Source organism: Pelodiscus sinensis, chromosome 4 (assembly GCF_049634645.1).
Source record: "Pelodiscus sinensis isolate JC-2024 chromosome 4, ASM4963464v1, whole genome shotgun sequence".
In the NCBI taxonomy this organism is placed as follows: Eukaryota; Metazoa; Chordata; order Testudines; family Trionychidae; genus Pelodiscus; species Pelodiscus sinensis.
The window spans coordinates 106,795,677-106,807,760 of NC_134714.1; the positions used below are offsets into that span (position 1 = coordinate 106,795,677).

At 40.5% G+C, this 12,084-nt stretch overlaps 1 protein-coding gene across 5 annotated transcripts in view; it reads left to right on the plus strand.

Annotated features, from left to right (window-relative positions):
- DENND5A (DENN domain containing 5A) overlaps positions 1 to 12,084 on the plus strand; it is a 144,305-nt gene that overhangs the window by 119,757 nt on the left and 12,464 nt on the right. For all 5 annotated transcript variants that reach the window (XM_075927965.1, XM_075927961.1, XM_075927963.1 and 2 more), the window contains 3 exons: positions 1,741 to 1,825; positions 3,808 to 3,892; positions 8,404 to 8,532. In XM_075927965.1, coding sequence (XP_075784080.1) covers positions 1,741 to 1,825; positions 3,808 to 3,892; positions 8,404 to 8,532 — 299 coding nt within the window. The remainder of the gene's footprint in view (positions 1 to 1,740; positions 1,826 to 3,807; positions 3,893 to 8,403; positions 8,533 to 12,084) is intronic.

Here is a 12,084-nt window from a genome sequence, read left to right on the forward strand (position 1 = left end):
TTTCACAGTGGGCCTTCCAGTTACACTAATGAGAAATCAGGTTTCTATGGGGCTTTTTGTAATGTTTTCACTCAACAATTTGTGAGAGATGATTTCCACAATTTTGAAAGAGACATTTGAGCTTTATATTTTAGAAACATACCAATGTAACTAGTGTGGGAATAAGACCTTGGAGTAAATACCTTGTAGGTCTGTGATTAGAGGCGCTAGTTCTCCCTGTCCACATTACTCGCAGAAATGAACAAGTTGGGCTAGATTTTTCAAAGGAGACTTTGCTTTTGGCACCTGCAACAGTCACCCCTTAATTATTTCGCCCCCAAACACCTAACTGTTCAGATATTTTAAATACCATGAGTGGTTCTTACACACTGCAGATACAAATAGGAAACCCCCAAATAAAGCCAAAATTTGACAGCCCATCTACCTTTTTTCTCTTATGGAAAAAAAAAACCCTATCTAATCTGCCCTTTTAGCAGAAAGATGATTTCTCATTCTTTACTGAGATCCCCAGTAAAGCTTCTTAAAAGACTCTTACAAATCATTTCTTAAGGAAGTGCATCCAATTAATGTTCCTGATAATCCCTATTTGGGTATTGGTGTCTTCTGTGACTTCAATATCACTTGATTTGTCATTCATAACTAGCTGTAGGGTGAGTCAGTGTAAATCTCCTGACCCTTTTTAGGAAGACATCATATTGACTAAAGATATAAACTTTACCTTTGACTTAGTGTCCTAAATACTGCATTCTGAATTTTACCCTTCAGAATTTCTTTACTGTCTATAAAAATAGTTTCAAGCTTTATTTGAATTTCTTTATCTTTGTGTGTATGTGTTGTTATTTTTTTTTAACATTTGTAATGAAAACCTTTGATCTCTTTGGTAGAGGAACTTGGACTAAGCTTTGAAGGACCAGAAAAAGTAGCTCTTAATCCTTATCACCAACTTGGGTAGCCTGTTGTAGACTCACGTGAGTCTACCCTGAGAAGTTCCACTAACATAACTCTATCTCTCAAGGGTGTGAAAAACCTGAGACACATCTGTGCCAATCTAGCCCCAGTGTAGACAGCACTGTGTTGATGGAAGAATTTGACCTAGCTACCCTGTTCCTGGGGGTGGTGGATTAACTGGTGACAGGAAGGATTCTTCCATTGTCGCAGTGAGTGTCTACACTGAAGTGCTGTAGCAGTGCGACTGTAGCTGTGCCTCTGTAGCATTTTACGTGTAGATATAAGCATAAGTGTCTGCCCTGTTGGTGCTTCTTTTCCCCATAGAAGGGGTGAGGTATCTGTCAACTCAGGTTACAGGGTGATGGGACATCAGTTTGTAGTACGTATCTTTATAGTGCATATTTAAATAAATATTTAGGTCATATATTAATAAACAGAAGTGATGCTTAGCTGAACTGTTCAGTTACCAGAATCTGTACATCTAGCCAGTCTTCTTTTTTTAAAAAAAAATTAACACCAAGAGTGGAGATGCTGAACAGTTAACATTTTTACAAATCCTTTCCACTTTTTCTTTTGTTCTTCTGTCCTTTTTCCATCTGTTCACTTCCTCCTACCTCTTTTGTTTCTTGTGTTTTTAATGATATTGTTATGGAAAACAAAATATCTTTAGAACTAACTGTTGAAAATGTTACTTTTAGTGGTGGTTTCTAATCTTTTAGGAAATGCAACACATTTATTGATTTGAATTGCTAAATTCAATATGTTAACAATCTTTTTTTTTTTTAATTTTAGGGAAAATCTGCTTTGTGGTCGCACTTGTTACACTACCAAGAAAATAGGCAGAGAAAGCCCACGTCAGGTAGCTTCAGTACCTCAGGTAATGTTTGTGTATATTGCAGAAGGGTTTTCAAAAGTACTGGCAGTCCCCGGGTTACATGGATCTGACTTACATCAGATCCCTACTTACAAACGGGGTGAGGCAACCCCGCACTAGCTGCTTCCCCCCAGCAGACCAGGGAGACGCGAAGCTAGTGCCCCCCCCCAGCAGACCAGGGAGATGTGGAGCGGCTTTTCTCAGCAGACATCTCAGCTTGAGAATAAAGGACTGAGGGGAAGTGAGGTGTGGGAGAATAAAACTGAGCTCTGGAGAAATGTTTTGGCTAGAGTTTCCCCTACAATATGTACCAGTTCCGACTTACATACAAATGAACTTAAGAACAAACCTACAGTCCCTATCTTGTACGTAACCCGGGGACTGCCTGTACTAGTGGGACTCCTTTAAAAATGGTAAAAGTTTCCAAATCACTAGTCTCCTTTAGACTGGTTCCAAATGATGCACATCAAACAGAAGACTATAAATTCTCCACTGCTGTAGGTATTAGAGGGTGTGATTTACTATGATGTTACTCACATAACTGCTGAGACTGATTTGTTTAGTATTTACATGGAGCAGACTTCTTGTTTTCCAATGTAATTCTGAAGACTTATTTTGCATAGCGTGTGCAGTTAAAGACTCGAATCCTGTTAACTGGCTCTTGTGTCCTACCAATATGTGATGTTTCAGGGACAGGCTGTAACAATAAGCTTGTTTGATACACCTTCCCAATCATGCAGTGTTGTACATAAGGGGGAAAATCCCTTGCCAGCCTGTGAAATAGTCATCGTCCATTGTGAGGTATATTTCTTTACCTCCATCTTAAACGTGTACAGTTGTATTACAGAACATGAAATTATCCATCTTGTTTTAAAATCCGGCCACAACGTATATAAAAGGTTTGAGTAATATACTGCATGAATAACTTTTACTGGTGGTACATAAATACAGGTAACCATACCTATTGGTAGGAACACATTGGAAACTTTTAACTTCTTTCATATTAATAGAGTGGAGAGCTAAGTACTTCTTTCTCCACTGTATAAATTCTCTTATGCAATATAAGTAACCTCTATTTAGTATACATTTTGTTTTCAGCAAATAGGTGTCTTTTGGAAAAAAGGAAGAAGTGCATTAATGATTTAAGTCAGTTCATTACAAATGTGGGAAAAGCTCTTTAGTTCCAATTTCTCAGAAGGAGAAACTGAGGCACAAGCAGTTTTTAGAGCCAAATTCTTTGCCCAAATTCAGTAGTTGTGCCAGCAGAGAATTTGATCTTTAGTAGCCTGTGCATGGTTGTGCAAGTAGTCCACTATGCGCATTGGTTTAACAAGCAGAGCCTTAGGTTCCAAACTAACTGCTGAGGCTGTTCTTTCTACCTTGGGACTGAGAGCAGGTGGCTGCTGGTTGTATAGTGTTTGAGATGTGATATAAAGATAGCATTGCTCAGCATTTAAATTCCAGGTTTTGTGTTCTACTTGTTTTATCCATTTCTGTGATTTAATGCAGGCTTCACGGGCTACGTTGAACACATACCATTCAACACAGATTTTTCCCATGACAACTTGTGATAGCTCATTTGGGAAGGAAGTGAAGAACTTTTTAGAAAATAATACTTCAATGATAAATAGTTTGTATAGCTCGCACTCTTTGGTCTCCCACCAATCCTGCATATTAAGCTTATTAATATGTCATAGTGCTGAGCGTATGAGTTGCCTGAACATCTCAGCGTTTTCCATGGAGTTAATATACTGCCTTAGTCAGCACTCATTTTGGCTATACTGTTTTCACAAAGCCATGTGTCATTGGCAACACGAACATATGCAGCATGTCATGTACCATTTCTGGATTCTAGGGAAAACGGTTTCTCTGAAATGTTCTCTAATTCTTTCATTGTGTTACTGGCACAAAGTGTTGTTTAAAGGTTGTTTTAAAAATCTTTGAATTATTTTTCCATTGATTTCCAAAAATCTTTCTTGTTTTAGGAGTACTTCTTGATTCAGAAAGGAGAAAGTCAGATGCCAGTCCAGCCATGTCTCCCCTGAGAATCTCTCTCATTCAGGATATGAGGTTAGTTTGAAGTGGTACAAGAAGTCCTAAAGGTCTCCTTGCTCCTATGCATGCAACTTGTGTTAAAGGTTTACTTCAGTAATGCCGAAAGAAAGTGTAACTCCTGAATGGCTCGTATGAATTTTGTATTTTCATTCTGAGTGAACCTGAGCTATAGACGTAATTAATGTAAATAATAAAAATCACTTTCTCTTTCTGTCTCCATAAAGTCTGTTATGAAAGAAAATGGGATGAAAAAATTTTTATTACTAAATCTTAGAAAGGCTAAGATTATTTCATAATATAAAGAACTCTGGATTATAAATTCCAATTTTGGACCCTCAAGGCTGACACTTGTTTGGCTGTAATTCCTGGTTTTGCAGTTGTTTTTCCTCTGGAAGAGGTGCTTGCTCAACTGGAAAAGCAATGTGCTTCAGCTGGAAGAAATTGCTAAGCAATTTGCCAAGATTTATAGTGAAATTCTTTCACTGACCTGAGTGAAACTTGCTGCATAATGAGGAAACCATACACTTACAGTATGTGACTTCACTGTACTACCCGTTAGCTTGTAACAATAGCCTTAGAAAATATCCTTCCTTCTTTGTCTTCTGAGTTATATCTGTGGTATCTTCTGAGATTGGGGGACAGGATCTATCCAGTTACTGTGGGACCAGCTGGGCAGTTCTGAACTCCTCCATGTTTCCTGATAAACCTCAACAACCTTTGAATCTTAGCATGGGTTGGCCAGACTTTCGCCATTAAGTGCGCAAAGAGTGCGAAAGCCAATGTGACAAAACTGACAGTACATATTTACTGTGTTTGATGCTTTTTAGTACAAACACCTTTTCAGACTTGACAATAGATTCATTCTCAGGCCTGGTAGCTCTGCTGTTGGCTTCTTCCATGGCCTCGATAGATTAAAAAATGTCTCTGTGCCTCTGTACCCCTCTCTCTAAAATTGGTATAATTCCTCCCATAGTATTCTGGTAGTTATCTGCTTGATCTCTTTCAGGCCCACCAACACAGAAGGGTGCAGATCCAGCGATACAAAAGGCCTGGTAGCTCCCGGCTGCTGCTGCTGTTGCTACTGCAGCAGTGATGGCCAGAGCCGCGGGCCCTTTAAATCACAGCTGGAGCTCTGTGTGGCATGTGTGCTGGGCAACGCTGAAGGCTGGGGTGTGGTGCAGAGCTAGGAGCTGCCCAGCCCCGCCCTCTCTGGGAGTGCAGAGCCCCAACCCCACCTTGCCCAGGAGCCCAGCCAGGTTGTGGATCCTGCTGATCTCTTCTGTTGAGAAGCATTACATAATGCAGCTGCCCATAACTTCTTTTTAATCATTTGTTCAAAGTCTTCACTCCATTTGACTCTGATTCATGCTACTTTTATATTTTCAGGTTAAATTTTAGTGTGCTCTGCTAGTGTATAAGGCTCGTTGAGCAACTGAGTGAGACCAAATATTTTGGAACAGGGTCTATACAATGGGAGATAATGAATAAAAATAATTAATACATCTAGTGATGAGAGTTATGTATTTAAGCAAATAAGGATTTACACTTTTAGTATAGCTATTTATACTGCTCTGTGAAGTGGTTTTAAAAAAAACTTTGTAACTGTGTTGACAGGCGATCAGAAGATGCTCTTTAATAAAGCTCTATGGATTGGCTGATTCTGTGAAATGCTATTTGCTTATTTGATATGTAAAATACAGGCACATAGCATTGTGACTGCAGTTTTAGAGGACAAGCTGAACCTCTCCTCCGTTTGACCTTACTTGATTGATTGATTGTTTGATTGATTTATGTTTGTATTGCAGCGCTTACACAGAGACTCCTTGGGAGAAAGGAGGTATTCCAGGTTTATACAGGGAGGGTTGATGCACAAAGGCTTTGATTCAAAGCATTCTTAACAACTTGAGATATCCTGAGTGATTAAGTCACTTGAGTCTCAAGGGTCTATTTCAGGTGGAGCCCCCAAAATCATTAGTCACCTCTGGAGACTTTGTAGCTTGCTTCTGCTGTTGTGTGCACAAGGGCACTCAGCCATGCATACTGCAGTCCTAGGGAGTGTCAGGTAGGGTATTTACAGTAGAGGCATGGAAGTGTTAGTATCCTTGTACAAAGCACAATGGTTTAAACTAGTTTAAATGGTGAAATCTTTGAACAAGACATTGGTGAGACCTCATCTGGAGAACCATGTGCAATTCTGGCTCCTCATGTTTAAGAAAGATGAATTTAAACCGGAACAGGTGCAGAGAAGAGCTACTAGAATGATCCAAGGAATGGCAAATCTACTCTGAGAAGGGATGCAAAGAGCTTGGCTTGTGTAGCCGAACTATACAAAGGCTACGGGGAGAGATGATTGCTCTCTGTTAATACATCAGAAGGATAAATACCAGAGAGGAAGGGGAGCTATTAACTTAAATGCCAGTGTGTACAGAAGAATGAATGGATGTATGCTGGCCAGAAACATGTGTAGGCTTCAAATTAGATGAAAGTTTCTAATCACCAGATGACTGAAGTTCTGGAACAGCCTTTTAAGAGAGAGCAGTGGAAGGAAAAAACGTAACTGGTTTTCAGTGTATGGAGGGGGTTGGTATTATGGGAGTGCCTGTGACAGAGATGGACAATAATTTTGGCCGGGGAGGCACTCCAAGAATTTTGGGATGTGGTCATAGGCTACACTTTTCTATTGTATATTAATGGGAGAATATGTGGGGTCTGGGATAGATTTTGGGTGTAGGAGAGGGTTCTGAGACCTGGGGCAGGAGTGTAGAAGGGATGCCTGATCTGGGAGGGAGTTTGACCTATGAAGTTGTTACCTGCACAAATTTATCTATCCCTGGCGCACACCTTTAATCAGTTCCTAGGGCTCAAGGTGCAACCCTGTTAATTTACACACCCACCCTTACCCAATTCCTAGGGCTCAGGGCACATCTTCCTGCGGGTTGGCAGGATCTTTAGCCACTGAAGGAGCCCTACACAGTAATATCCTTATCCTCTACTTATTGACAATTCCCAAACAAGCAGAATACATATGTTAAGCACACTGTGTCATGCTCACCAATCCTGGTATAGGCAAACTTCCCCTGTTGGCCAGGCAAGATCAGTCTCTTTGGATCTTAGCTGCTGCACGTCATGGTCTGGTCTTAGGCTGTGTCTCAGAGGTGATGTCTTCTTCCAGGTCTTCCCCCTTCTCCTTGGTATTCCTTGTCTCCCTTTGGTCTTCCAGCCTTTTGCTTCCTTCCTTCTGCTTCTGTCACTTCCGATCTTCTTCCTGGTCTCCTTCTTGGACCCCAGTTTATATAATGAAACCTGAGTCCTGCTTAGCTATACCGTAACCAATTATTTCAGTATAATTTTATATTTCAGTATAATTTTACTAACCAATCATAACAAAATTACCTAACCAATCATACCTCAGCACCTTAATTGATTTACACCTAGCAAAATTAATTATACAACAGACAGAAACAGTTACAAACCAGACAGAGATCACACAGACAAACAATAGGAAAGTGTAATGACAGTGATCATAGAATGAGGATTCCACAGCCTCAAGTATTGATAAGCAGTTTCTTGCTGGACAGAACAGTGTTACTTAAGTTTTCTTTACCCAACTTGAGATTTGTTTATCTGGTGACAGTGTGGGAGCTATCCGGACAAAATCCCCTTCTCACAATTTGGTATGACACTATTTTAATACAAAATAGATGGAATGTGAGTATGTGACTCTAGACCTTACAGCTAATGGCTGCTGCTCTTCAGTTTGGCTGCCAGAATGGCTTCAGGCCTTCCATCATGATTACAGAAAAACCATATTGTTACAGTGTCACATGGCTCACTGGCAGCTGTCAGTAGCAAAAATCCCCAGCTGCTGGAGATGGGACACTAGACGGGGAGGCCTCTGAATCCTATAGAGAGTTCTTTCCTAGGTATTTTACCTGGTTGGTCTTGCCCACATGCTCAGGGTCTTCATATTTGGGGTTGAGAAGTAATTTTGCCCTAGGTCAGATTGGCAGAGTCCATGGGATTTTTTTGCCTTCCGCTACAGCATGAGGTGTGGGTCACTTGCTGGTTTAAACTAGTATAAATGGTGACATTTCTAACTTGAAGTCCTTAAAACTACGATCTGAGGACTTCAGTAACTCAGCCAGAGCTTGGGGTCTATTACAGGATGGGTGAGTGAGGTTCTATGATCTACAGTGTGCAGGAAGTCATTCTAGATTATCACAATGGTCCCTTCTGACCTTTAAGTCTGTGTCTATAAGGACAGGAGTGAGCCTTAAATCATTGTGAGGCAATGGGGCTGGTCTAGAATGCTGAAACTAAGGCACTGCAGTACTGGTAACTTCTCTCTTTTGTGTCTTTCTTTAGCTAGATATACAGTGATGCAAGGTTCTTGGATAATGAATTATATTTATGGCTCTGGGGTTTTTTCCCCAGCAGTTGTTCCCCAGGCCTGCTTAATGTGAAAAAACTGAAGAGATGATATTACTAATCAGTGTCTGATTATCTTTTTCCTCCTCCCTTTTTAGGCATATCCAGAACATTGGTGAGATCAAAACAGATGTTGGTAAGGCCAGGGCCTGGGTTCGACTGTCCATGGAAAAGAAGTTACTCTCCAGACATCTAAAGCAGCTTCTTTCAGATCTTGAACTTACAAAGTAAGCAAAGCCTGTCTATCCTAAATACAACTTTTAAAAACCAGACCTGTTGAATAGTAGTTCATCTTGAAATGCACAAACTTGCCCAGGCTCGTATCTGATGAACAGCGCAAACAAGAGGTACAGCAGTGGAGCTAACAAGCCATTCATAGCACCAGACATGCTCGAGAGGGAGAAAAGTCTATTTTGAGTTCTCTGCTTCAGACTTCCTGCAAGCAGTAACTTAGGCCAAGGTCTCCAGATGTAGCGAGTGATTTTGGGTGCCCAACTTGAGAGATCCTGAGTGATTAAATCAGTTGGGATTCACGTTGTTAGAGTGCTTTGAGCATTTAGCTTTTGTGCATCCGCCCTGGGTGTATAAAACTAGAATATGTCCTTCTCCCCAAGGACTCTGTGTCTGTGTGTGTGTGTGGGGGGGGGGGGGGCCTGCCACAATGCAGCCTGGGGATTCTAGGTGAGACCACAATACAAAAATAAATAATTTTAGGGCAAACTGTGAAGATGGTTACAGCTCATCCCCTAAAACTGCAGTGATAATGCCACATGCCTATATTCTTCACATACTAGTTGTGCATATTCATTTTTGTAATTGTAGAGTAATCATTAATTTTTGGGGGGAGTGTTTTTATTTTTATTGAAAATGAATACTTGTAGGCATTTACAAATACAGAAAATTATCTGGACTTTGAAGGACGATAAATGTGATGGGTGGGAATTGGTACTTTGGGTAACATTTTGTATCTTGTCATGACCCATTTGCATGAAGGCCAAATGTGGCTGCTGTAGGTAAGGGATGAGGGAGGCATACACGTGTGCACACACACACACACACGCGCACACACAAAATTTGGGTGCCATTTACAACACTACTTAAAGAGGAAACTAATTGAAGTATAACAAACACCAGGATTTCATTAATCAGCATCACTTAGGAAAAATATGTGCTGTTAAGCCCTTTCAGTTGGGAGTCATGGCCAATGCTAGGGTTCAGAGCTGAATACATTAGTGCTTAATGTATATGCATGGCCTGATTCACTGGCACCAAAGATTAATTCATTAAACCTGGCAACATTTATCCCACGTTGAGCAAGTGACAGGATTTAAAGGGAGATGCTGCAAAGCACTTGCCTATGTGTTGCTCCTTAATAAAATCCGTGCTATTTTTCTAACTGTAGCTCAGAATGAGACACAAAAATATAAATATGTATCAAAATGGCAAGTAACGTGCAGATGAGCTGCTTACATAGAAGAAGGCACCAATAGTAGGTAATCCCATGTGCTTGTTTGTACGTTTTTAGATGTTCTAGTTAGGGAAGGATTAGAGCATTCCAGTCAGTGCAACTTGACAGTGTGTTAAACGAGGCCATTCCAGCTCTTTAGAATGTCTATGCAAAGTGCTGCAGTAAGCTTAGCTGTCCAATGCATTTTCCTAGGCAACTACTTAGTAGTTAGCAATATTAAGGGAGTGGATTTTGCTTTATGTGGCAGACATAGTAAGACATATTCAGTATGGAAAAGGAATACAATGAGGATGGTGGTGGGGAAGCTGCTGGCTACATTTCCGTACCGTCCCTGTAATAATGACTACACACAAGTGGCAATTTTTATTTGCTGTTGCTTAACAAAAACTGAGGCTTAGAAAATGGAAACAGTAGTGGATCAGGAATTGGGCAGTTAGCTTAGTCTTAGCCTCATCACCATTCTTCACCTCAATGGAAAGTCATGCAGAATACTCCGATTTCAAAAGCAATTTTTTAAAATATGGAAGAATCTTTATGTTCACATGAATCCAGAATGAAAAACCAGTCCAGGTCATTGTAGTGATTTATATCAGTTCCAGAAAATTCCGTGTGATTGTTCTGTTCACAGACACTGGAATGGTAGACAATATTATGCAATCCTGCTTCTAGATGCTAATACCCATGTGTTCCCTTTTTATATGACTAAAGGTCGCTTTTGTATTCAAACACAAAAGCTGGAACTGTTGAAGCACATTTGAAAGCTGGGTTCATTGTAAATCTTGCATATTAAGGTAACTTAGGGTATATCTACACTGCAGTGCTATTTTGGGATACCAGAGGTATCCCAAAATAGCTACCCCACATGCTATTTTGGCATCCCTGTAAACCTCGTTGCATGAGAGATAGAGAATGTTTTGAAATAGTGTTTTATTTAGAAATTTGGCATTGTGTAGATGCGCTAGATTTCAAAATAGCCTATTTCGAATAATAATCAAAATAAGATACATGATTTTTGTAGCACAGATTGCGTATCTTATTTTGTGCTAAGGTGGCAGTGTAGATGCACCCTTAGTGATTGGCATAATATCAACACAGTTAAAGTGGCTAATGTAAAAACATAAATGCTAAGAGAGAATGAGAGCTGTGTTACCAAGACTCCTAAAGAGATCAGGCAACTAATGGGTAAATAAAGAATAAAAATGTTCAAGTTTGTTGAAATACCATCAGAAATTTTAAAAGGTAAAACACAGAGAGGCACCGTTCATATAAGCTAAGTATATGCACAGTTCTCGTTTTGCACATGAAAGATGGAATCATTGATCTGTTAGGTGTTCAAATGTCTGCTGCTCTTCTGCCTAGGGGTTAGTTAAGTTGGTTTTGAAACCATGGAGCTTAACAAACAAGGGAGTGCTTAACAAATAAATAATGCTAATAAGTATACACGATTGCTTTCCTTTGTTCACATTTAATTCCTCTGTATAGGGATTGGCTTCCTTACCAATTTTGGGCTGCTCCATGAACCACTTAAACAGCCCTGGGACCTATGTAAAGGTACACCTAAACAAGAGCTGGAACTTTTTAGCGTGCTAGTTCAGTCAGACTAGCATGGGCATGTCTCCTTGGCCTGGAACAGCGCATCCAGGTAGCAGAACAGACATAGCCCCAGGGCATGTCTATGCTACCTGTTGGCTCCATGGGCAATGATCGATCCAACGGGGGGTGTCAATTATTGCGTCTAATATAGACGTGATAAATCGATTGCCAAGCGCTCTCTCATTAACTCTGGTACTCCACCAGAACAAGAAGTGTCTGCCATTGACTCACCACAGTGAAGCCATCCTGGTAAGTAGATCTAAGTACATTGACTTTAGCTACTTTATTTGCGTAGCTGAAGTTGTGTAACTTTGATCAATGGCCCGTGGTAGACTAGACCAGGCCTCAGTTACAGCAGCATCTCTGGGCTGCACCATGGCTGTCCAGAATCTCTACTGTGCTGTGGCACCATCCACAAAGTTATCTAATCAGGGAAGTATCTTGCAGCTCTCTTTTTTTGGGCTTGCCCCACCAGGATCCTCCCTTAGCTCAATATGGTTTACACAGCATAAATGGGCCAGAGTAAATTCTTACCCCAAAATGTAAAATCTCCTTCTGCATATACACAGTGAGATATTTTATCCTGTTTATTTATCCTAAAAAATTAAGTTCAGAAGGTCTAGTACAGGACTACTCAACATGCGGCGGGACTACTCAACACGCGGCCCGTGGCCTGTTTGTTTGTGGCCCACAGTGCAGTTTGGGTTTACGTGTGGCT